At 44.2% G+C, this 26,648-nt stretch overlaps 2 protein-coding genes across 3 annotated transcripts in view; one reads left to right on the plus strand and one right to left on the minus strand.

Annotated features, from left to right (window-relative positions):
• The window catches only part of PKD1L2 (polycystin 1 like 2), a 67,745-nt gene extending 44,547 nt beyond the window's left edge, over window positions 1–23,198 (minus strand). The window contains exons 1-9 of the mRNA XM_044986968.1: window positions 22,802–23,198; window positions 19,253–19,414; window positions 13,905–14,090; window positions 12,760–12,870; window positions 8,034–8,181; window positions 5,147–5,376; window positions 3,385–3,789; window positions 1,596–1,694; window positions 254–303 (exon numbers count right to left, since the gene is read on the minus strand). Of these exons, the coding sequence (XP_044842903.1) occupies window positions 254–303; window positions 1,596–1,694; window positions 3,385–3,789; window positions 5,147–5,376; window positions 8,034–8,181; window positions 12,760–12,870; window positions 13,905–14,090; window positions 19,253–19,414; window positions 22,802–23,198 (1,788 nt within the window). The remainder of the gene's footprint in view (window positions 1–253; window positions 304–1,595; window positions 1,695–3,384; window positions 3,790–5,146; window positions 5,377–8,033; window positions 8,182–12,759; window positions 12,871–13,904; window positions 14,091–19,252; window positions 19,415–22,801) is intronic.
• BCO1 (beta-carotene oxygenase 1) overlaps window positions 1–26,648 on the plus strand; it is a 107,442-nt gene that overhangs the window by 34,234 nt on the left and 46,560 nt on the right. Inside the window, exon 1 of one of the 2 annotated variants that reach the window (XM_044986976.1) lies at window positions 20,327–20,366. The exons of the other annotated variant lie outside the window; for it this stretch is intronic. The gene's annotated coding sequence lies outside the window, so the exon portion shown is untranslated. Of the gene's footprint in view, window positions 1–20,326; window positions 20,367–26,648 lie in introns of those variants that run through there. 2 annotated transcript variants of the gene reach the window in all.

Below are 26,648 nucleotides of genomic sequence, written 5' to 3' on the forward strand. Positions count from 1 at the left end.
CTCTGGGGCACCTGGCATTGCCCATTGTCGGAAGACAGGATACTGGGCTAGATGGACCTTTGGTCTGACCCAGTATGGCTGTTCTTATATTCTTAACCCTAATAAAGTCAACAGGAGTTGATGGTACTCAGCAACATGAAAAATCGGGTCCATAATTATGTGTGTTGCAAATGTTCTTCAGGCAGTACTTTAACAACCAAGAGGTATTTCTTAGCTTTTCCACCTCAGGTTATACCTTTTGAACAATACTCACATTTGTCTTTCGGATGTTTGCTTTGGATTTGCCTTTGTTCTGAGACGAATCTGTTAAATATAAAGAAGATAACAGAATGTTTTACTGCCATTTGTGAGGCTGCCAGACAGCAGTGACTGAGCATTATGACTTAAATAAATCATGATTTGCCTGCAATCTGTTTAAAAGTCAGGGTTACAGGAATCAAACTCCCAGGTTATGATAAGCAGAAATGTTGCAATGGGCAAAATAATAACAATAAGCAACTAATATAAAGAGGAGGGTCCTGCTTCTCTTCTCACTTACAGTGGGGTAAATCAGGAGTAAATTCATTGAAGTTGATGGAGTTAAACTGGTGCAAGTGAAATAAAAATCAGAATTTTATTTGTATTACCATGGTGCATAGGAGCCCTAATGATGAACCAGGATCCCATTGTGCTAACTACAAACATTGACCAAAAAAACAGTCCCTGCCCCAAAGAGCTTGCAGCCTAAGTGGGGGTGCAAAGACAATTTGAGAAAGAGCAGTGGAAATTAAGGGCTCAGAGTTATTACAATAACCCGTTAGTTCATTGGATCAAATGTATCACTAGCTTTACACTAGTAGGAATGTAGCTGCGACTTGAGCTATCTAGCAGCATGTTATTTGTCAACAGCGGTTCACATTATGCTGAGATTCAGACATTACACAACATCTGGAGGTATTTCCCAGGCCACATCTGTAGCTAATTCTTTCTAGCACAAACAGCACATGTGCAATATGTAACCTTGTGCGGAGAGACCCTAACCTGGGACCACATCAAAGCCAGGGTAGCTCTCTTCATTAGGCAAAAGTAATAAGAAGCTACTGGCTTTTTTTTAAAGGATTTTTTAAATTGAATTGAGAGCTGGTACGAGGTACATAATGGACAATCCTTGGAAGTCCATTTTCTTATATAGGGCTTGATCCTGCTCTATTGAAGTCAGTGGCAAAACTTCCAATGGTTCTGTAGTGCAACTGGGGCTGAATGAGACAATAACAGAATGAGCAATGCCGGCTTCCCTGTATTGCATAGCCAACCTGCCTCCTCCCCTATACAAGGGGACACCTGTACTGAGTGAGGAGCATGTTTTTCCTTCTCCATGCCTAGTCAGTCTCTTGCCTCTCTACTGAGATTAGCAGCAAGAGAGTCAATTAGTATATATGTAGGCTCTGGTTTCTTTCCCCAGAGTGTCCAAGAGGATTATCAGCACTGGCTCAGGAGGGAAGCAATTATTAGAGTCCTATATGCAGACCATGCAAACACTCAGTGCAGTGAACTGATTTATTGTAAAGGGTCACAGAATATGATTGCAAACAGCAGTGCTAGGTAAGCATTATTACCTTCTTTAAGAGAATTGTTGGCCAATACGGTGATGCTCCCAATCTCCAGACTCATGTTCGAGAAGGCATTCATAGCTAGCACCTTGACCACAAACGTACCTAGGAAGGACAGGGTGCCAAAGGGAGATAGGGTATTAGCAGCAGCAGTGCACTGGACCTACATGTTTGAGTCATAAAATCCAACTTTGTGTCCCAGGCCTTCATGAAGAAATCCTCTTCCTCCCTTGTGAATTACTAGGCAATACTGGAATAAACGACATCTTTAAAATAAGTTATTTAGGGGTTATTTGATCATTTAGCTCTTGGGATTTTACAAGAATTATGATTATTGGGCAATAAAATTCAGTCAAATTCGCTCCAGAGGAAAGAACTCTTTCTTCTGTCCCTCTTCTGAGCCTCCAACTACAGTTTTATTTACACCAATTCCAGACCCAGAAAACAGCTCAGCACCTACTATCCCATGGTATTGTTACATCCAGGAACAGTGTAACTTGCCTGCCTTCAAACTGAACTTCACTGGATCACAAACTCCACCAGGTTATAGGGTTCTGTAACACCCTGACTCTGGGTGAGTCAGCAGCAGTGGAAATTGAACCGGTGACCTCTGAATCTAAAAGCATGAGCTTCACCTGCCTGAGCTAAAAGGTAAAATCTACTGTTTGCCAAGATGTGGCAGGCTTATCAACCTCTCCGTGTGGCCCAGCCACCACTAGAGGGGGAGAGAGCATCACAGTGAGTGGGAGAGGGTTACACTTGCAGCTTTTCACAATATCTCCACCCGGGAGACAGAATAGCTGGAGTCAGGGCCAACACACAACCTTCCAGTGTGATTGCCAGTCCAAGACGGCCCACATCAGAGCAACTCCATCCAGACAATGTGGCTTCTGCCTCAAGTCTCACCCCAAGTCTGTTAGGACTGTCCCCCCGCCCTCCCAGCAAAATGTGCTTGCACAGTGTGTGCCCCTCAGTTGCCTTGCAGATATTGTGGGGCCCTCTCCAAACTCCAGGTACCAGACAGAACACTTTAACCGCACTGTCTCACATCAAGAGTTTGAAAGTTGTGGTACCACTGTCATGGTACAAAGCCTGGTGTACGATGTCTTGCAATGCCAGAAAGCCCAGCTCTGGTCATTACCATGCACTAATGCTCATGGGCATACATAGCTGCTAAGTGTCGGATCTTGTATTTGTTAGAAAAATAAAAGACTGAAGGCCCAGTTCTCCACTTTGTTACACCAAGTTTGCATTGACCTGACACCAGTCAAATCATCAGAGTCACACTGGTATAGAACTGGCCCTGAACCTTTAGGCTGCACAAAAATAATTGCTTGAATCAAAGAAGTGAAAACAGAAAATATGTAACTGCACAGCTGCCACACAGAGGGCACAACAAGCTGCATGTCCCATCCTTCTTACAGACACACAATAAACCTCTTGTCAAACTGAGACTTGACCATAACTATTGATTTGCCTTTTTAAAGCATTACAAAGAAATATTAAAGGAGAGAAAAAATACAGTATCTGCTATGTGGCCTATATAGCTCTGAAACTGTGATGCTCATGTTTTCTATGTAGGACACCTTTGAGTCTATCCGAACTCAGTCTGTGTGCAGAGACAGCAGCTATTTTGTTCTCAGAATTGCTGCAGCCTGTTGCAAAGAAGATACAGACACTGCTCTCTCGCATGGAGATTTAACTTCTGTTCTTTCTTGCTTTCCTTAATCTAAAGTAAAAAAAAAATAATTCAGACTCTGTGTATGGGAAAAAGTAACATGCTAGGGAGCTGTACCTTCAGTATGAACAGGAATACTGTATAGTCTAGATTCTGCTTTAGGGATGTCTTTCTGGTGAGAGTAAGTTTCATTAGACCCGACCACCTCAAACTTCAGCTTATCTGGTGCACCATGAGCCACAGAGACATTTATCTCCAGGTCTTTTCCCATTTCCAGTGTGTGGGAGGCTAATGCAGCCTGAAGACCAGATATAGGTTCAACTAAATGAACAGCAATGCTTTCAGAAATCTCGGATGTCGTTGTGTTGCTGGTCGCCAGAATTTCCAGTTGATGCACCCCTGGGCCAATCAGCTGCTGAGAGGTACCATCAAGCGTCAGATTGTGAGGGACAATTCCTTCCTTTGCGCTGGATTCAATCAGAGTTGTATTGTCAGCTGTTACAGTGTAGGTCACTCCAGTACCTGGAAAGTAGGATTTCAGAACTTGGTCACAGATCATCCAACTCTACCTGTTCCTTGTCACATTCAGGTGCATAAATAACCGAGTCAGGCAACTATTGCAACAATGTTCTGCAAACATTCATCTCAATTTTTAAATTCATTCACTTCATCTGTTTTTGTGCCCCTTTTGTGTTTGCTTTTTATGAATATTCTAACAAATGAAGGAAGGAATGTCGTGAAAACAACAAAATTCAAGCAAATAATATTGAATTCTTAATCACGAGCATGCAGACCAGAAACCTTATTCTAAGAGTTCTGATCACCCAGTCAAGAACTAGAGATACGTCACGGGACATGGTCCTACAAGGTGCTGAGCACTTTGGCCCTGATTCAGCAAAGCACTTAAGCACATGCTTAACTTTAAGGCTCTGAGTATCACTGTTGACTTCAATGGGACTTGTGCCTAAAGTTAAGCACATGCTTATGTGCCTTGCTGGATTGGAGCCAGAGCGTTCACCTGGCTCTCTGGCAGGATCAAGCACTATGTGTCCAATCAAAACAGCATGAATATTGATTATTTAAAATGTTCAACACAATCTGCAGACCAAGAACCATCTATAGAAATTATTCTGTAAATAATTTTGAATAACAAATACATTTGAGAAAAATCAGTCTGTTTGTGACAAATTCATCTAATAAATGATTTGTAATGAATTATTCATCCAGCTCTAATATATAGTTATCATGCTTTGCAGTTATTTAGCAGCTTTGCTCCACACTGACAATACCGTCCATACAAGTGCTCCTGGTGAGGATGCGCACCACTGACCCAAGGAGGCAAGTGTGCACACACAAGCAATTTAATAACTGTAGTGGCTGTATGCTGATGTAAGTTACCTTGAGAGCAAAGTTCTCAGAATGCTTTACAAATATGAATTAATCCTAACAATCTCCATCTGAGGTAAGTCAATATTGCTATATTTTTTATGCAGATGGGCAGTTGAGGCACAGCCAGGTTATGTGACTTGCTCAAGGTCACACAATGAGTCTGTGCAGAGCTAGAAACCAAGGGATGGGTCTCCCAGTGCCCCTGCTCTAACTATTAAATACAGTGCCAATAAGAGCAGGGTGTATTCTTTAGGCCGGTGTGCTCCTTGATTGTCAGACATATCCAGAAGAGAAAAAGCTTTGGGCTCACATCTGAAGTGTTCCAGAAGCTATAACATAGACTCCCTAGCACAGGGATGGGGCGAAGTTAGTTTGAGAAAGTTAACATTTAGTGAAAGCTTTCATTTAAAGAAATACACATTTGCTTAGTGGAGATTCTGCCTGTGCCCACTGAACCTGCTACTCAACTGTGCAAACTGATTACTCTCACCTCCATTAAGTTCAACTTGGATCCATAACATCTCCCCATACAGGGTCCTGCAGTGAGAACTGTTTCCTGATTCGTACTTGCTGTAGCACCCAGTAATGCTGAGCTGATCCATCTTATCCTGAACCGTCACCAGCTTTTGTGCTGTAACGTGCCACTCACTGGTTGTGCATTCCACGAAGACAGTAAACTCTCCAGGAGAGGTATACCGGTGTGTCACATTGCTGGACAAGCTTAAAAATGCAAAGGGGACATCCAATTGTCATGGAAGGTTGCACTGAGAGGTTTATAGCTGTATGATTTGAAAGCAATGGCCACCATTCCTGAATTATAGCTCTAAGGGAGATTGTTATCTCCTGCAATCACACTGATTCCTATTTTGCTTGTGTATTATTCCAGGGTTAAGTTTGTCTCCCTGTCCCCAGCTCATATGTCGTAACATGGTATGTCAAGGACGATCACACTACATTTCTTCCCTCCCAATTTTTCATCCCCATTTAACCTACTGCTAAAGTCAGTGGGAGCAGAGGATACTCAGCATCGTGCAAGATCATCCCAGTGCTGGCCTATTTTCCTCTCCCTAAGCATGGTCTTATCTATGCTTCTGTCAGGGACTGCGGGTCTCAAAGCCCAGTCCACAGGCACCAGTAAGTTCCAACCTGCCACCCAGTGACTTGCTAACAAGTCCTCAGAACTAGAAGCTGGACTCCAACAGAGGACTCCAGTCCTGGGATCTGATTGGTGGAACACTGGGGGTCCTGATTGGTTCCCTGCTTTTATTTAAATCATGAACAGGAAGTTGTCCATGCAAGTGAGTGCCCTCCCTCCCACTTCCCAGACTGCTTCCCTGGTGCTACCTACTCCTATTGCCTGACTCTGATCTCCTGGTAACCTGACCCTGCCGGGAGGGGTGGCTCCAGGCCCCAGCACGCCAAGCGCGTGCTTGGGGCGGCATACCGTGGGAGGTGCTCTGCCGGTCGCCGGGAGGGCGGCAGGCAGGCAGCCTTCGGCGGCATGTCTGCGGAGGGTCTGCTGGTCCCGCGGCTCCGGTGGACCTCCCGCAGGCGTGCCTGCAGAGGGTCCGCTGGTCCCACGGCTTCGGTGGAGCCGCGGGACCAGCAGACCCTCCGCAGGCACACCTGCGGGAGGTCCACCGGAGCCGCGGGACCGGCGACCGGCAGAGCGCCCCCCGCAGCGTGCCGCCGTGCTTGGGGCAGCGAAATGTTTAGAGCCACCCCTGCCTGCCGGCCTCTTGACTGTCAGTCTGCCCTCTGGTATATCTCAGAATCTGATCTCCTGGTATCTGACCTGGCTCCCAACTCCTGCTCCAACCACTAGCTCAGACTGTCCATGTCCTGCTCATGACAGTTTGAATTTGTTGGCAAAAATGTCTTCTCATTGCTAACACCGGTGCAGCTCTACTAGCAGCATCAATGGTAGGCACACTAGTATAGAAAAGGGTCCTGCAGCCACTGGGCTCTGTAACAACATAGGGGAAATACCCCAAAGCACCTAAGGGGTTTAGGATCACAAGTCCCAATTACTTCCCTTAAGGGCTTCTGAAAATCTCTCCCCAGGCTGTCTAGCCCTGCTCAACACCCACAGCAGAATAAGGAGGTGAGATAAACCATGGAATGCAAATAAATATCCCTGGGACCATTATTTATTAACTATTTATTTATTACAGTACCACCTAGGAAGCTTAATCAAAGGTTGGAGCCATATTACATTAGGCATTGTACAGACACATAATAAAGGTCTTATCTTGACTATGAAAAAGGTTGAGTTTAGATAGGACTTAGCTAACATGAGTTAGCTGAGATGGGTTAAGCACAACCTCAGCTGGACTACTTTTTCCGAGTAAGACAAGGCCATAGGAGACAATCCCTGCCCTAGAGCACGTCCAGTCTAGGTGTCAAACAGGACACAACAGGTGACAGAAACAGACAAACCTGGTTAGTGGGGGATTGAGGGAATGAGGTAACAATAAAAAACGTTCACTTGCTGAGACACGGTCAAACTAAAAATAATACTGGTTTTTTTTATAAAGCTCTTTCCCTGTGTCATTAATAACATCTTGAGCTATTAACACTGAAAGAATGTTTAACAGCCACTTTACTTCTTGCCCTTTCTGCTCTTTGATTTTTCATTTCACTCATCTTGGACTACATAAGTAGATGGATGAGTTTTTAAGGTGATTCCCTCTCTGGATTTCCCTGCACTAGAACAATGCAGCAAAGTGTGATTTTCAAATACTGCAGAAAAATATTTGGTGGTTAAAAGAAAGAGTTCATAGATTCCAAAGCCAGAAGGGACCATTGTGACCTAGTCTGACCTCCTGTATAACCCCAGCCATTGAATTTCCCCAAAATAATTCCTAGAGGATAACTTTTAGAAAAACATCCAGTATTGATTTAAAATTGTCAGCAATGAAGAATCCAAGTTTTCATGGAATTAGAATAAAATAAAGATAAACAAAGCACCATGGAACCATTTTCAGTAATAACAGGTATGGAAAAATACTCTTTGAAAAAACCCCAAGATATTAGCTTTAAGCTCCTTGGCAGTTTCTCCTTAGAAGGGCAGCAGGTTTCTCAGTAATTTTGTGTGTACAGAATCTAGATTAAAGTCCACTAGAAGGAAAAGGAATTCACTCATACTGAGCAGATGAAAGATCATGGCTGGCAGCTTAATAGACTAGGCATTGCTGCTTTTAACAATTTCAAAGCAAGTTACAGCAAAATCCACCCATCTTGCCTGCATGTCTTGTCACTGCTTTGTTTGCAGCATCTCATTTTAAGTGACTTGAAACACAAAATACCTCCCAAACCTCTAAAACTAAAAAATCCTTAGCCTTTCTGTAAAATCATGTATAAAAGCTTTATCTTACGTTAGAGGGTAATAGGGATCAATAGTGTGTCCATCTCCAGTGCTAATGATACAGGAGAGGTTGCCAGAATAGGGAGAGAGTAGCCATTTCAGAGAAACTGTAATATTTTCAAAGATAAAGCACGTCTCGGTCACGGCCAGTTGCAAACCTGTAAAACATAATGCACAGAGCACAGCGTCATCACCTGCTCATTGCAAACTTGTTTTCATGTATTGTTGGCATCTGGACTTAGTTGAAGCACAGTTGCTTGATAAATGCTGCCTTGTTAAGACAATTGAGGGAATTAAAGACATGAAGTACTAAGTTGATTTTTCCCTGGGTTTGCTTGTCATGATTCCTGTTGAAACGTTATACTCTTGAGAGTTTTGTATATACTTGAGATTCCTAGTCATATATATTTATTCAAAGCCCTATACAGCTGTTATCTGACGTGACCTTTCTTGTTAAGCACACTCTTCTTATGCAATTAATCTGTATTTAGCCGTGTCCTTTGCCAGAGTGTGCTTCACTGTTCTAGCCTAGCCTTCCTTGAGAATACGGAGCTGAAGGGAAAAAACATGGGGGGACTGCATAGCTCAGGGCAATGGTAGTAGGTTATAGATTCACCTCTGGATCACTGGTCCTACTCCAGCCCAGTTCAGCACTGAGGGCTGTTTGTTGGAATCATTTCAGTTCTGAGGGGACAAGTGTCTATGTCACACTAACTGATAACTTCTTAGCCGAGAGGCCAAGGATTGAATGGGCCATGGAAATTTAGGAGTGGCCCTTCTTTGTCACAGCTGAACCACTTTGTTGAGGCAGTTTTGAGTATACTCGTGCTATTTACTGCCTCAGCTACACCTATTCTCTGTGTAAGCCCTGTGGCTTGACACCGACCAGAGATGGGAGGTAACTGAGTGAGCTCTCTGATGGCATCTGCTGGAGAGCAAGGAGAGTTTAAATGAGCCAGTACCTCATTTAAATATCAACTCTGTTCTCTGCTGTCATCTACTGGAGAGTCAACTGTGCGAGGCAGTATCTTATTTACATATTAACTGCAAGTAGTTTGGGGACGCTAGGATATATAATTTGACTACGTTTTGTACTTGGGGCCCATATTTTTGAGATTACCCTGTTGGGAACCCCCCTGGGCAAAGCCTGGGTATGAGGTCATCCTGATGAAAGTGATGTTGGCTGAAGTGGGGTATAGGGTGACAACCCTCCAGAATTGGCCTGGAGTCTCCTGGAATCGGTATCAATCTCCTGGTGACTAGTGGAAGCAATCCGGGAGATTCTGATAGGCTATTTTAAGAAAATGACATTACGTCATGTTGGGGGGAAAATAGCTGGAATAGCTTCAGTCATAGTTGGCAACCCTAGTCGGGTAAGAGGCCCTGGACAAAGCCAGAGAGAAAGGGCAAAGAACGTGCATTGTTCCTGGGTGGTAGGGATTCTGAGGGGTTCATAACACCACTGATCCCCTTATATCTAGAAGAGCCGAGCTAAGAGCAGTAATTGCGTTAGGAGAGCAGAGCTCACCAGAGGCTTCCAGTTGTCTAGCCAGTGGCAAGCAGAGGTCAGAGCCCTGCAGCAGTTTTTGTCACATGAGCAGCAGGCAGAGCAAAGCAGCATTTGGATTCACCCGCAAGTCACAGCTTGCAATAGGAGAGCAGCAGAGTGAAGCCTGGTCTACACTAGGCGTTTAAACCGGTTTTAGGAGCGTAAAACCGATTTAACGCCACAACCGTCCACACTAGGAGGCATCATATATCGATTTTAATGGCTCTTTAAACCGGTTTCTGTACTCCTCCCTAACGAGAGGAGTAACGCTAGTATCGGTATTAACATATCGGATTAGGGTTAGTGTGGACGCTGATCGACGGTATTGGCCTCCGGGAGCTATCCCACAGTGCAGCAGTGACCGCTCTGGACCACAATCTGAACTCGGATGCAGTGGTCAGGTAGACAGGAAAAGCCCCGCGAACTTTTGAATATTTCCTGTTTGCCCAGCGTGGAGCTCCAATCAGCACGGGTGGTGATGCAGTCCGAAATCAAAATAAAGAAAGAGCTCCAGCACGGACCATGCGGATGTGATCACTGTAAGGGCAGGCAAATCCGTTCTATCAGCGCTCCGTTACAGAAGATGAAATTCAGAATCCTTTTTTAAAAATCTCCAGACAGACGCCATAGCAGGGACTCAGCGCACTGCAGCGTGACAAGCGTAACGGAAAGCCAAAGAATCAAATGGACGCTCATGGACTGGAGGACTGGAGGACTGAAGCTATCCCACAGTTCCTGCAGCCTCCGAAAAGTATTTGCATTCTTGGCTGAGCTCCAAATGCTTCTAGGGTCAAACACAGTGTCCGCGGTGGGTCAGGGCATAGCTTGGCAATCTACTCACCCCCCCCCCACCCCCAGAAGCGAAAGGGAAAACAATCCTCTGACTCTTTTACATGTCACCCTATCTTTACTGAATGCTGCAGATAGACACGATGCTGCAGCCGTCAACACCAACATCCTCACTCCCCCCCTGCCATGGGTGGCTGATGGTACAAAAGGACTGGTAACCGTCCTCATCATCAGCCTATTAGCACATGGGGCAGTAACCATGCTGACTAGCATCCGTCAGGTCGATCAAGGGCGCCTGGCCCTAATTTTTTCTGGTGGATGGTGGATGGTGCAGTATGGCTGGTAACCATCGTCATCATAGCAACAGGGGGCTGAGCTCCATCAGCCCCCACCCTTCATGTGTAAAGAACAGATTCAGTTGCCCCTGGACTAGCAGAGGGATGCTGGGCTTCTCTCCTACACACTGCTTAATGTCCTGTCTGGACTATCATAGCAGCTGGAGGCTGCCTTCCACTCATTTCTCACTAACAAGTCACCATGTCTTTTTATTCCTGCATTCTTTATTACTTCATCACACAAGTGGGGGGACAATGCTACGGTAGCCCAGAAAGGCTGGGGGAAGAACGGAATCAACAGGTGGGGTTGTTACAGGAGCACCCCCTGTGAATAGCATACAGATCATAGTTTCTGCAGGATCTGACACAGAGCAGCTGTGCTCTCTGGTTCTATGATACAGTGGTTATCTAGTACACTTGCCTGTATTCTAGGCAGGACTGATTCTATTTTTAGATACCAAAAAGGAGGGATTGACTCAGGGAGTCATTCCCAATTTTGGCTTTTGCGCCCCTGGCTAAGAGCAGCCAGGGGCACTTATGACAGCAGCAAATGGTACAAAAGGACTGGTAGCCATAATCATCCTCAGTTCCAATTTATGGAAGGGTTTGGATGGTGCAGTATGACTGGTAACCATCTCTGCTGTCATGCAAAAGCAAAAGCATGCTTCTGTGTAGCGCTGCTGAATCGCCTCTGTGAGCGGCATCTAATACACATACGGTGAGAGTCACAAAAGGCAAAACAAGCTCCATGATTGCCATGCTATGGCATCTGCCAGGGCAATCCAGGGGAAAAAGGCGCGAAATGCTTGTCTGCCGTTGCTTTCCCAGAGGAAGGAGTGACTAACGACATTTACCCAGAACCACCCGCGACAATGATTTTTGCCCCATCAGGCACTGGGATCTCAACCCGGAAGTTCCAAGGGGCGGGGGAGGCTGCGGGAACTATGGGATAGCTAGGGAATAGCTACCCACAGTGCAACGCTCCAGAAGCTGACGCTAGCCTCGGACCGCGGACGCACACCACCGAATTAATGTGTTTAGTGTGGCCGCGCGCACTCGATTTTATAAAATCTGTTTTACAAAACCGGTTTATGCAAATTCGGAATAGTCCCGTAGTGTAGACGTACCCTGAGAGCAGTTGCACTACAGCACTACAGTGAGAACAGAGGAATTCATAGCAACAGTCTGTCAGCCTAGTGACTCTGGTGAGGTCTTCCTGTCCTAGCTGCTGAAATCAGAGAGCTGCCTACGAATCAGGGACCCTCCTGGACTCTTGGAATCACAAACTATGAGTGAGGAAGCTGGGGACCAAAGAACTGAAATGGGAGGCTGGGAGGTAGAACAAACTGCATCAGCCATTCATGGTCTAATTGTTTGGGACTGTGATTTATGCACCCCGAGGTAAATGGTGGTGGAAGGTATTGAACTGGAAATATTTGTCCTAGTTCAACCTGGCCTTTCTTTTTCTCTTCCCCCCAAATAAAATTCATTTGTTCAAACCTCTGTGCTTGAGAGTGAGTACAGATTTGCCTAGCAAAGGCTCCAGAGTGGTTTAGGTTTCCAGATTACTGGATGAGGGTTCGAACCAAAAATGAAGGAATTATTGAAAATCCCCTAAAATAAGGATCTGGCCCTTGTTGCTGCCAATGCCATTGGCAGAAAGGTTAAGTGTGGATACATTAAAATCTCCACTGCTAACATGCCAGCATCTTTCACAAGTACTGAGTTCACTCACACACATAACATTAAATTATAAAAGAAAGCAAATGTCTGTCTTTAAAGTTGGACCTGAACTTGGAACAGTACAGCTGGAACCCCTGAGATTTGGGGGAAATTTTGATCTGGACCTGAACTTCTCCACTTGGGGCTTTCTCTGTGTGATGGATCCCAACCTGAATGCTGGATCTGAACCTCCTCAGACACTGGAATTTCAGATCCATGTCTGATATTCTTGGTTCAGATCTGTCTCTAACTTCTAAAACTATTTTAAGGAGCTATGTCACCAGTCACAATGTTAAAACATCGTACAGTATGGGCACTATGGCTACAACTTTAATACTTACCTTCCATGCAGTGATATTGAACAGACAAGTAGCTCCCCAATGTAGGACAAGGATCTCCAAAGAAGGTCCCATCTGATGCCACCTGGCACGCCTGGAGTCCGTGACACTGCCCTGGAAGGCATCACAGTCTCATGTGCACTGGCATTTGATAGATTAAAGTACCAAACTTTAAATTTCACAACAACTCAAAGAAAAGATGGGTATTGAAGTAAAAAAAGGGCATTTTCATGCCATCGATTTCTGAGCAAAATTGAAAAATGGGGAAAAGAGGGGCAGGAACAGATGATCAGACAAGCTGCATGTTTTTTTGAATCAGTCATGCTTTAGATGGAGACCAGCAAAAAAACCCAACAACTTATGACTATTACAAAAGTGGAAGGAACTAGGATGTGCATTGAATTTATGGTTATGTCAATTATAAAGTAGAACCCAATTTTTAGGTGTTTAGTAGATGAAATTGACATGATAACTAAATAGGATGGAAAGATAAACATAAGGATGAAATAATGAATTAGAGTCAATGATATTGTGCAGATTCCATGTCAGAGAGACAAGAGAAATGTGGGAAGAAATTTACTTTAATGGGATTTGTACAAAGGGAACAATGGATGAATAAAGTCTCAAGTGAACAGAAAACTTTGTAGCCTAAAATCTGGTGGATAAATACCAGTCTCTTTCACTTGCATGTACTTTTCTTCCATGAGGTTTCACTTCAACCATCACTGGGCTCTGCCTTAGCAATAAACAATTAAATGTGTCCCATAAATTCCTAGTCTGACTGAAAGAATGAACAAGGCATGAACCTAAACTCTACTGATGAGAAAACTGCAATGAACTGAATGAGAGTGAAAGCTTTTGATCATGCTGTGAAAAAATTAGTAAAACTAAAAATGTAAGAAATGCATAGCTGAATAGTAATAACACCTAGCTTCTGTATAAAGCTTTTTCATCAGTACAGCATAAAGCACTTCACCATGCTTAGTGTATTTATCCTCACAACACCCCAGTGAGGCAGAAAAGTATTGTTATCATCCCCACTTTACAAATGGGAAACTGAGGCACAGAGAAGTCAAGTGACTTGCCCAAGGTCACTCAGGAAGTCTCTGGCAGAACAGAGACATGATTCCAGATCTCCCAAGTCCTACCTGCTACTTCATCCTTGACACTGGTCCAGCTACAATCCTCTTCTGTGTCAAGCTGGAGGGGAGTCTCCAATACACAGTAGTGAGGGGTCTTCCGCCCATAGAAACTGTCACCAATCTGAATGACTTCTCCTGATCCACATTGCATGGTGGCATTGAAGTTATCACAAGCAATGCTCTGGCCAGATTCTGATGGGAAAGGAAGAGCAGATGTCATCTCAGACAAGGATATACAGTGCATCCTCTGCCACTGGGACTAGGAACAGCTTCTCCCCTACCAGGAATCTGTGTGGTCTTATCCTGCCCAGGAAATGAGACCCCTATGGTGATTCCTGAAGGTGGGTCTCAACTAAAGTTATTTTGAAGTGTTGTTTTTTTTTAAATTGAAATTTTGACAAAATTTCAACATTTAAAAAAAACGGGAGAATTCAGATGGGATTTCATGAAACTGTCTCCATTTCTGAACAACTACAGAGCTGGTTGAAATGTTTAAGAATTGTGAATTTCTGAAAAAAAAAGGGGGGGGGATTTTTTTGGGGAAACTGCAGTTCCCTCCCCCTTTTTTGATCACCTCTTGCTCTAGTCTCGACTGTTAGCATGCTGGTTCCTCTACGCCTGTTAGAATGAGCAAAAAGCTGTATGTGCGGTTTGAAGGAAGTGAGGTGTGGAAGGCTCTGCTGAGTGTGTGTGTTAAAAAAAACAAGTTTAAATGACACTGGGATGGAAAACAAAAAGGTAAAGTTGTCTGTAATTTTTCATTAATGTTTTTAATGAATAATGCCTTTTGTTTTGGGTTCATTTTACTGAAATTTCTGGGGGTTTTTTACAAAAAAAAAGTAAACCAAAAATGTTCAGTTTTTGTTGTTTTCCCCCTTTCTCTCCCTTTTTTCTTCTCACTCAGTAGAACAAAAACAACAACTAAAGAAAAAGAAGAAGAAAATGGGGAAAATGAGAAGAAAATGGAAGGGGGGCAAAGAACAAAAACCATCTTTTTTGTTTTGAAAAGCAAAAGAAGAACATTTTACAGACTTAATTTCTTGAAAAAATGAAAAGTGAATTCAAAATGAAGAACATTAAAAAAAATCATTCAACATTTTTTCCTTTAAAAGTTTTGCCCAGCAATACTTAAAGGATTCAGGCTACTTGTAAGATCAGAGACAGCCCCTAGGTAATGTGTGATCTGCTTTAGGCTCAGGAAGTTGCCCAGGAGAAGAGCTTACTTATTCAATAGGGGGCTTGACTGTAGCCTACTCATGGGAGCGCCCCTTACTCACATGTGAAGTCCCATTGACTTCAGTGGGACTGTGTGGGTGAGTAAGCATAGCAGGATCATCAGGGCCGGCTCCAGGCACCAGCCGAGCAAGCTCGTGCTTGGGGCAGCAGATTCTACGGGGCGGCATTCTGCCCAATCCTAGGGCTGCACGGCCGCTTTTTTTTTTTTTTGGTTCGCTGATCTGGCTGCCCTGTAGGGGGCGGCAGCACGGAGGAGGGGAGCACCCTGCTGGGAGCCGGCTGCACGCTCCATCTGCCCCAGCCGGTGCCAGGTCTGCAGCAAGCCTGGCAGCCAACGTCCTTCCCTCCCCGCTGACCGGAGCAGCGCGGATCCCACCCGGCAGGTGGTGTGGTGGTTGGGGCCATGTGGCAAGCGCCCCGCTGAAGTCCTGGCCGCCCTCCTTCTCTCTCTCACCCCCTCCCTCTTCCTCCCCTCCGCTAGACCAGGGCACATCTGCAGCGCAGGGAGTCCCCCTGCACCCTGGCTCCGGCCGCCCTGCAGGGTTTTTATTTTTCCCCTGCTTTGCTGCTCCGGCCATGCCGCAGGTGGTGGTTTTTTTTTTTTCTTCCCCTGCTTTGCTGCTCCAGCCACACTGCAGGTTTTTTTTTTTTTTTCGCTTGGGGTGGCAAAAAAGCCAGAGCCGCCCCTGAGGCTCATGCCCCTAAACACACCCACCTTATTCTTTGAGGGGCAAGCTGATAACTGTCTAGGATTCTTCCAGCGACCTGAACTTATTTATGAAAGAAGATGCCTGAAAACCCCTTGGTGTCACTTACGGGAGCCACAGAAGGACATTGCTTCAGTTGCCCCAGATTTAAGGACATCATTCTCCAGTGGCAACTGTGACTGTTCCTCTTGAAAGCCTTGATTAGCAGTGCCAGTGTGTGCACACTGTGGGAATTGTGTGCTATCCTTATTTAATGGCTAAATCTAAGCCTCGCTGTATCTATAGCAACATGACCAGATTACAGATTAGAGCCGTCTAAATAAGCTTGTAACATAATTTGCTGTTAAATTCTAGTTGGGGCTATTATCTACTGCCTTTTTTTTTTTGTTCTTTTCCTTCCACAAAGAAGGTTGTCATTATAGCTGCTCCCTCAGCAAGTTCTGCATGGCATTTATGCTTTAAAAAAGTAGGATTAATTGACTAACATCCATTCAAAACCTGTTTAGAAATGTGTATTTTGACTATAGTATAGTGCTATGGTTTATTATGCATCTAACAGTGAAATGGAAAGAATAAATCCCACAAGGTCTGTGAAGCTTTAACTGCAGATAGAGAAGCATGAAAAGTTCTGGGAAGAACAACAGAAGGGAGGAAAGCTTAGTTACAAGGCCATCTATCTATCTGTGCTTTTATACTGCACTTACCAGCATTATATCTGACAGGGCCGGCTCTAGGGAGCACAACTGCCAAAGCAATAAAAAAAAAAAAGGTGTCCGGAATTCCTCCCCTGAAATTGGGCCACCCCAAGCACGTGCTTGGCTTGCTGGTGCCTAGAGCCGGCCCTGGTATCTGAGCATATAGACTAGTTTGTCAGACCTCATAGACATTCACGCTGAAGATTCCAAGCATATTAGAAATATGATTCAACCCTCACAGTAGCCCTGTGGGGGGATGGTAAATACTGTGATTCCCATTTTACACATGGGCAAACTGATGCACAATGAGGTTATGTGAGCTGCTAAAGATCACATAGGGCTCAAGCCAACGCACAGTGAAGCCAATGAAAAGACTGCCATTGACCTCCTTGGACATTGGATCAGACTCATAGCATGCAGAACTGGTACAAGAACCTAGTCCTCTCTCCCGCTCCCCTGTTCTAACAATTAGTGAAGTTTATTTGTGCCTCGGTGGATATGGACTGGAGATATTGAAAACAAGTCAGTGATTTGGATCAATCTCTGAAATGGTTGATTGATGCCAGGAGTTTCTACACTTCATTTCTGGGTTAATGAAGAAATAATGTAATGGAACCCATTATTATTAATCCGTTTAAACTCTAATATTGCTCATTAAAGGCCTGATCCAAACCCCATTGCAGCAAAATCAATTAAAAATTTTAAAGAGCTTTGGATTAGGCCCTATGGTAATGAACGCTGACCTCCTTCCAAAGAGAGGGGTGATAATTCTGGTTGTAAAGAAAAATTTCCTTTTTAATTTTAAATACATAAAATACTGTATTTGATAGTAGAGCAGGGCAGGAGCATTGTTAGAGTTTGTAGCAGCCTCTGCTGGAACACTGGATTCATGTATATTAGTCAATCTGCAACCAGACTCTGCTGCAAAAAAGCTGCCGTGTTGGTCAACCCATCTTGTCCAATATCCTATCTCTGACAGTGACCCATACCAGAGCTTCAGGGGGAGTGTACTGAACAGGTCACTTCTGAAGTGATCCACCCCTATCTTCCCGGGTTCTGATAGTTAGAGGTTTAGGGTTGCCCTAACCATAGGGTTGAACCCCTGACCATCTTGATTATTTGCCATTGATGGACCTATCCTCCATGAATGTATCCAGTTCTTTTTAAAATCAAGTCATACTTTTGGCCATCACAACATTCCATGGCAATGAGTTCCACAGGTTAGTTATGTGTTGTGTGAAAAAGTACTTCCTCTTGTTTGTATTAAACCTGCTGCTTATTAATTTCCTTGGGTGACCCCACATTTTTGTAGTGTGCGAAAGGGTAAATAACACTTCTCTACTCATTTTCTCCACACCATTCCTGATTTTATAGGCCTGTATCATAATCCACCCCCCTTAGTCATCTCTTTTATTAAGTAGAACAGCCCTAATCTTTCTTAGTCTCCTCTTTATAGCCGTTCCATAACCTTGATTGTCTTTGCTGCACTTCTCTGAACTTTTCCCAGTTCTACTAAATCCTTTGGAGATGGGGCAACCAGAACTGGATACAGTATTCAAAGTGTGGCTGCACCATGGATTTATATAGTGGCATTCTGATATTTTCTGTCTTATTTTCTGTCCCATTCCTAATAGTTCCTAACATTTTGGTAGCCTTTTTGACCACTGCTGTGCCCTGAACAGAAGTATTCAGAGAACTATCCACAGGGACTCCAAGAACTCTTTCTTGGGCGCTAACAGTTAATTTAGAACCCATCATTATATGTGTATAGTTGGGATTATTTTTTCCAATATCCTTACTTTGCATTTATCAACATTGAATTTTAATCTGCCATTTTGTTGCCCAGTCACCCAGTTTTGTGAGATCCCCCCTAACTCCTCGCAGTCTGCTTTGGACTAAACTATCTTGAATAATATTAAGATGCCCGTGACCTTAGCTCTAGTTTATGCAAATTAGCAGCTTAAAATGCCTCACTCACATGAAACCGATGAGAAGCACAAATTCTCCTTATATGTGGGTGTGTATGTTGGAGGAACTAGTATAGTCAGCACTCCATTCCATGGCTGCTTGGTCCAAGCCAGGATTTACCTGGGTGGTAAGATTAGGCACCACAGGCTGCATTTGTTTGGTCTCCTGCTGGAGAGCCAGAGGGAACTACAGGTTCTAGTCCCTCTCTTTACCTTAGGGGAAACTGCAGGCTGCAGTGCCGTACAGCAGATGTGGTTTGAGAGAAGACAAGAGGAATGTGCTCAGATAATGGTTTCCAGTTACTCCTGTGCTCCTAGGAGTTCAGAGTCTGAATTAACCAGTCACTAGTTGCATAGTGAGTGAATGCAGTGGCCTTCCATCTCTGGAACCTGCTTCTATTCTTGACTTTGGGCACATGTGGAAATGACTTTAGTAGTCCCATCCTTGCCCCTCGTTGCAATCAAGATCCATATCATATAACAACCACTTTCTTTGTCGGCATTAGAACCTGAACCATCGAAGTGCTGAGTACCCACAATTCCCATTGACTCTGGTGCTCAACCCCTCTCTGGACCTTTCCCTCTGCCAGCAGATATGCAAAGGGGACAGCTGCCTGGGTTTTCTGTTTTTTTTTAAATAAGCTTGATATTTATTTACTGAATGATGACTTTTAACAAATCCTGGGTAATTTAAACATTGCCTGAAATACAGCATGCTCAGTTCTAGCACCATCTGCTGTGCATCTTACCAAATTCACAAATGAAGTCAAACTCCTGACTGCAGTTTTCTGTCATGCCCCATTTATATCCAGCGTTCTTCAGGATGTATCCACAATTGGCTAAGATAGATGGCTGATCCTCATGCCAGTTGCTGTAGCTTATATTTGAAGTGTCCAACCAAATCAATGATCCTGTGAACAAAGTAAACCACATCGAAAATGTCTGTAACCATCACTTGGCGTTTGCCAGCTCCTGGAACTCTGGACTGAGCCTCTAGAGTCTAGACTACAACAATCAAGGCTACTAGAGTCTGGATTTGGGACAGAATGGACTAGAAACTCCTGCTTAGGTCAGTAGGGAGGTGATAGGGTCAAGCAGTTTGCTGGGCCAGTGCTGAGTCAGGGCTGCTCAGCTGCTCTGGGTGAGGAGGGCCTGACTCAGACACATAAAGGCATGTTTTAGTTTCAGTTTGGAGTTTGGGAGCAGCTCAGAGAGAAGAACAGTTTAGAGTCAGTCTCAGATTAACACCCCTTCCCCCCAAAGGGAGTCTTTGAACTTCTGTAGGGTCTAGCGCATGGGTCAGGCAGTTCCAGCCCTGCAGAGACCAGCATTGAGAGGCAGAGACCTGACTCGGCTACCGAGAGCCAGCCGAGCAGGTTGAGCAACCATCCCTTATGTTAAGGGACCATCCCTTATTTCATTGCTTTGTCCCTTTGAGGGTGACCACTTGTCACTGATTTTGAGATTTATTTATATGTATTGTAAGTACCATTTTAAACATTAAATTGAAGCATGATAATTGCATTATGTACTTGAGGGCAGTAGAAATGTACCCTTGAGAGAAAAATCTGTGATATGCGCAGCTAAGGGAAATGGTGTTTCCCTAAAATATCCCTTAAAATAAAGCGCTGGGCCTTATTTTTCTTGTGGTTTTTCTCCATCTAACAAATGTGGTCCCCCTACACAGGATGGCAGCCTGGGGAGCCAGGAGAGGCCCTTGCTCCAACCAGAGGCAAAGATACTGTAAGAGGATCCTTTTTTTGTTTAAGCCAGCCAACATTCGCAGTGCTGCAGCAACCCCTCAGCGTACCATCTGCCTGGGAAGGTGCCAGGGAGACAGCTGGGGCTGGGAAGAGGTGGGAGGTGAGAAATTTGATGATGTTTTTAGTCCTTGTTAATTTCCTTCCTAACACTAACACTTTCCTTCCCCAGATCCTAATTTCCTGCTCCCAGTAAAGTTCCCCTTTGTTATACTGTTGGTTTTGGTGGCATTTCTTTGCTGGGGTTTGTGTTGATGTACTTTGTTGTTTCCTGTGTATTGGGTTTTATACTCCTTGCCAGCAGTGGCAACTTATTCAGTTTCCCAAGAGACAGCACCCTTTTGTGTCTCAGTCCAATGAGGAGGTCCCCTTGCGGGGAGGCACCAGGTATCACAAAAAAGAACCCAGAACCCAACACATATGAGGAGAGGGGAACAGCCACTCCAAGTAGCGAGTGCCAACGAAGAGGCTCGAGCCACACCTTGTGGGAGACGTGGGCTATTGTCAGTGAGAAGCACAGCTGTAAGGCGAGTCCTGCAGTCCTTACTCAGACAAATCTCTCACTGACGCCAATGGCAGTTTTGCCTGAATCGCGGTGCTAGGATCAAGCCCATTGTCATGAGACAGATGGCACCAACATTATATAGCCTCTCAAATGCTTATGCTGGAGTAATGTAGGTGTGTGGTTCTGACAGAGGTTCAGATTTTCCTCCTGAGCAGATATTGAGCCCATGGAAATCCAAGCCACTGCAATAATTGTCTGAATAATTGTCCTTGGATTAGAATTATAATAATATTAACAGTGAGGTGCTTCCAACGTTTTAACATAGGACACCCACAAAAACGCACCCCTCAACCTGTGCCAATCCCTATGTCTCAGGGGTCCATGGACACATAAGGTGGACTGGGGATTCTAGTCTGTTATATCACCATTTAAATAAGAATACATTCTCATAAACATGACTGAGGGGAGAAACACCACTATTTATTTGTCACACAAACTTATATGAAGCTGCATTTTGCTCATCTGCAGTTCCTGAATAGGGTGATCGGATGTCCTGATTTTATAGGGACAGTATTGATATTCAGGGATTTCTCTTATATAGGTGCCTATTACCCCCCTCACCCCCATCCCAATTTTTCACACTTGCTATCTGGTCACCCTATTCCTGAAAAGCCTATGGAATTTATTGTTAGTACATTACAGAACTCGGCTTGCACCATTGGAAGAAGAGGGGGGATGAAGACCTGGAAAGGGACTCTGGTTGTATTCATTTAAAACTGTATTTTTAAATGCCTAGCACCTTTCATAACAGAGTCTTCCAAGTCTCAGTGATGTTCATTAAGGAAATGTATCCTTTTGCATGGCGTTTAGGTACTGGATCATATATATTCATTTATAAATTCATTGAGTTTAAGGCTAGAAGGGACCATTTGATCATCTAATTTGATTGCCTGCATATCACAAGCCCTTACATTTCACTCCGTTACCTTGTTTGTGTGTATATATGTGTATATTGTGTGTATACATATCTATAAAAAAGGGCAAAATTCTGCTCTGCTATACCAGTGAAAATCTGGGCTAACTCCATTCTCTAACTTTGTAGTATAGAGCAAGTCTACAATGGATTTACACTGGAGTTACAGAGAGCAGGATTTAGCCCATTATTACGACTGATGAACAACCCTGCAGTCCTTTGATAAAGCATTTGAGATGAGTTAAGCAGAAAACAAACAAGACATTGGTTTTTCCTTCTCTTAAAAGCATAACATTCCTACAGCTTTCGGGACAGTAGATATTAAATATTGTTCCATCCCCAATATACAGATGGGAAAACTAAGGCAGAGAGAGATAAAATGACTTTATCCCAGGTCACACAGAAAATCAGTAACAGAGCTATGAATAAAACCCAGGTTTCCTCGCTTACAGTTTCCTGCCCTAGCCGTTAAATTAGGTCCTGCCTTGTGTTTGAGATGGTCTTGTCTACATGAGTGTGGATATGTGAGCATGTTTAAAATGGGCCATCAACTTGAAGAGGACCTCAGTAAGGTCTTCCAGATAGGGTCCATATAACAATAGTAGTTATATGTATTGCAATAGCATCTAGTGGCCCCAGCCAAAGATCTGGGCCCTACTGGGCTACTCACTGTACAAATACATCATAGAAGACAGTCTCTGCCCCAGGGAGTTTACAGTCAAAATACACAAGGCAGGCAAAGAATGGGAGGGGGACAAGAAGTGCAAAGAGGTGAAGTGACTTGTCCAAGGTCACACATCAGGTCAGTAGCAGAGTTGGGAATAAAACCCAGACCCCCTGCCTCCTGGTCCAGAGGGTCATGATGCCTCTCATAATAGAAGCAGCTCTGTAATACATTGGTATATGCTCCTAGATGTCCTCTGATGATACTAGAACAAGAGTCACTCATCAGCAGAACCCTACAGTAGGGTTTCCTTGCATTACTACAGCGATGTAGTAGCTCTTTCAAGTTGCAACCTAACTTAAAAGAAGGCTCTATTTCTCTTTTGAGATCACCTACCTTCTGTAGTTTCATTCAGAAGGGAACTTGAGGTCAGTCCTATCCACCACTCCCTGTCCTCGGAGATATGGTTCTGCAAGAACTGTTGAGTTTCCTCATTTTCAATAAAAATGAGGTGCCCCCCTCCTCTCTCACACCAGCTCTGGGCGCTCGTGGAAGTGCGCTGGAGTCTCACAAACTCGTAGCATGAAAGGTTGAAAGCCACTTGGTACTTTGAACAAGGTATCCCCTCCTCAAGAGCAATTTCCTCCACAGCCGAACGGAGAACGAGAGAGGAGAGAACAGTGATTAGAAGCCACATTCTTAGCTCAGCGGTTGGAGCCCTCCATAGCACTGGTGTTGTGCACCACATCACCACGCTTTTTGTCCCTCTCTCTTCAAAGGCTTGGGCTGTCATCCTGTTATGCCATCAATCTTTCTTTTTCCTCCCTGCTGTTTGTCACATAATACCAGCAATAGCATGGGGAACAGATTGCTCCTAATAAATAAAGGTTATTGCGTCTGGGGATACATGCAGTAAGTGTCGACGCTAACTTGCTGCAATGGGCGATATGAGAACCATTGTGTAAACGTCTCATTCCAAATCAAGCCAGTTTGCATAGTGGTCATTAGACTTTTCACCTCGTCCATGAGTGGAAAAGATAAAGCTGATATATGTTGCCATTGGGCAAATGGTACACTAAGATAACGCCTCCCCGTCAAAGGATTCATTGTACTGAACATTTGTGGGTGAGTGCTTTACAACAACAAAAAGAGCTGTAATCAATAGGAATGAATGAAGAATGAGAAAAATCAGAATTTAGGAAGACAGGGAATTATAGAGATGGGAAAGAACCAAGCTGCTCATCTAGATTCTTCTAACTGATTTGAGTTTCTCTTATTATTATTTCAGATTTTGGATGCTAGTGTAAGATATATATAATTATCATATGATGGTCACGCTGCTCTTGCTTTAACACACACACAGCCGGGGGACTCTCAGCTGTTCCAATTAAGTTTCACTTTGAGATTTTTGATGCGGTAAATTCAAAACAAGTAATCAACCCAGGTGAATTCCATATCTGGTGACAAAAAAGAAAAGGCTTGCATGATCCCCTGTGAAGCTAAACAGAGCTCCCTTATTTGATCATTGCTGCCTGTAGCTTTACGAGAAAGTGGACGAGGGAGTTAATGTTAAAACAAACTTGTTTTTCAAATTACGATATTGCCTTGGTTATCAGAATGTCTTGGGGGCCTTAAGTTTACCGGTGTAAGCCGGTGGATCTGACACCCTAATCCGAGGTAATGGGATGGCCTTTGGGAAGCTAGACCACAGTCTTTAAGAGCTAAAATGCATACGTGCGTTTGAGCTTGCATGCAAAGGATGTCCCCCAGGTTTCCCAAAGTCTGCTGGCTCTGCAGCCCCTCTAGGATTAAAGCTCTTTTTACCCTAGAATCTCAGGGCCTGATTTTCCTCTTGCGCTGGGTGTTACATGATGTAACTCCACCAATTTGAGTGTGGTTGCTCGATTTACACTGGTGTAAGTGAAAGGAGATTCAGGCTCTTACATTCGGTGATAAATCATGTCTTACAAAAATGGGACACTTTTAAGTCTTATGCTTCAAGCCTTTCTTACAAAGAAAACCGTACGCACTGCAGCCCATGAGCCCTTACAGTATGAGTGTCAATTCAAAGACTGTCCTACAACTCCCCTTCCCAGCCACTCAACCAGCTCAGCAGGGCACAAAAGAACTAAGGTATTTTAAGGTAAAATCATGCACTATAAGGTTTGTCACAAGGCGCGGAGCTGAATGTGTGCATTGTTTACTTGGTTCAATACTGTACATTTGAATTACATTTGTCTGAAAGGGCCTTAATCCTCCCATGCCCTGTTGATCTGGCTGGCGTTGAGGAAGCTGGACTTGGTCTAAGAAGCTGGAACAGATGCTGTTTCTGAGATCACAGGTTTCAGAGATAGAGAAAGCTGTGCTTTATCAAGTGAGTCTGTCTCAGTGATATGGGAATATGCAGTTCCTGCAAATGATACACACTGCCATATTTGTGAGATATGGATTGATCCTTTCTCTGCAGCTGAGAATTTAGTTTCACGCAGATCCTGTTAGAAATGCCAGAATTAGAGATGCCACAGGCAGAACTGACACAGCAGATCCAGAGTCCATTGCAGTCAAGGGAAGTATTTTCTTTGGCTTCAGTGGACCTTGGATCACGCCTGTAAGAGAACAGTGGTGAGTAGAGCTGCCTAAAGAATCAAGCAGGTTCTCCAGACAAGTCCGCAGCTGGCAGTTTCTACAGCTGTGTGATTTTTTTTTGTAATCTACTGTTGCCTCGAGTAACCCATCAAATGCCTATACGTGAAGCAGATTAGAGAAGTTTGCTGACTTTGTGCATTTCACTGTCCCGTGAACAGTCAGTTACTTTTCTGGTATTTGTGTGGGTCTTTCACACAGTACCAGGGGAGAGAAAAACATTTAAAGATAGCAAAATATCTCTGTAAAGCCACCATAATCAGCAGGGGGGTTTTCAGGGGCAGATGCAGTACCTGAAACTCCTTTAAACTAATTTTTGGAAACTGACCAGATTTCAAGTGGAAAGTGCCCCTTGAATTTAATGCTTTGTAAAACACATGATTTTTAAAATTTTTCTTACCATATAAACTTATCTTCATTTTAAATAGCTTCCTCAAGATAGAAGTTAGTTTGGAGGCTTCATTGTACCGAGATACAATCGTTTGTTGTTTTCCTGGACTGTATGAAGTGGGGATACATAGGGGTAACAAAAGTAGATCAAATAGCCATATGCTTCTGATATATACAAAAGATCATGGTTGGTGTATCTGACTGCTCCATCTGCACGAAAGCTCATGCTGAAATAAATTTGTTAGTCTCTAAGGTGCCACAAGTACTCCTGTTCTATCTGCATTTGTATATTTCGATGTGGAGACATAAAAATGCTTAATTAAACCTCTCCCTCATTGTCCCAGATAGGTTTTGGATGTGCAATTGATCACCTGTAGGTGTTAAAAGCACTGTACAGCACTCTGGTTTCAGCAGGAAAGTATAAGCCATAATGGAATATTTCAGATATCTGGTATGCCTAGAGCCATTCACTCTGGTTTTTGTTTGCCTTTTGCGAAGCACTGAGGTATTCAGACAGACTCTCTAAAAATGTGAAAGAAAGGGCAGGACATGTTAATCCTTGTTGTGTTATGTATCTGTCTGTCTGAGACCAGCCAGTCCTATAGCATGTGTTCTGTCCCAATGACTTGCTAATCTAAAGCACGTTAATCCAAATGAAATGGAGTTTGCAAAGTGATTGTGTCTTGTAGCTTTAACTATAACAGTGTCAAAACTTTCCCATATTTTCAAACCCTCACTCTAAGATGCAATATAATAACTACTTCATTTGTGAACTCCCTTGCTCCTATTGGAATAAGTCCATCATCTTTCTGAGAATTGTGTCTAGGGGCAGGGGCGGCTCTAGCAATTTTGCTGCCCCAAGCACGGCGGCGTGCCGCAGGGGGCGCTCTGCCGGTTGCCGGTCCCGCAGCTCTGGTGGACCTCCCGCAGACGTGCCTGCGGATGCTCCACCGAAGCCGTGGGACCAGCGGACCCTCCGCAGCACGCCTGCGGGAGGTCCACCGGAGCCGCCTGCCGCCCTCCCGATGACCGGCAGAGCACCCCCCGCGGCATGCCGCCCCAAGCACGCACTTGGCGAGCTGGGGCCTGGAGCCGCCCCTGTCTAGGGGTCCTCCAGATCTTTACAGAGTCTTAACCTGTCCTATAGCTTATACAAGATGGTGGCCATCAAGTGAAGGCTTCTGGAGGAAATCACTGTGCTGTCTGAAAC

This window comes from Mauremys mutica, chromosome 14 (assembly GCF_020497125.1).
Source record: "Mauremys mutica isolate MM-2020 ecotype Southern chromosome 14, ASM2049712v1, whole genome shotgun sequence".
NCBI classification, from domain to species: Eukaryota; Metazoa; Chordata; order Testudines; family Geoemydidae; genus Mauremys; species Mauremys mutica.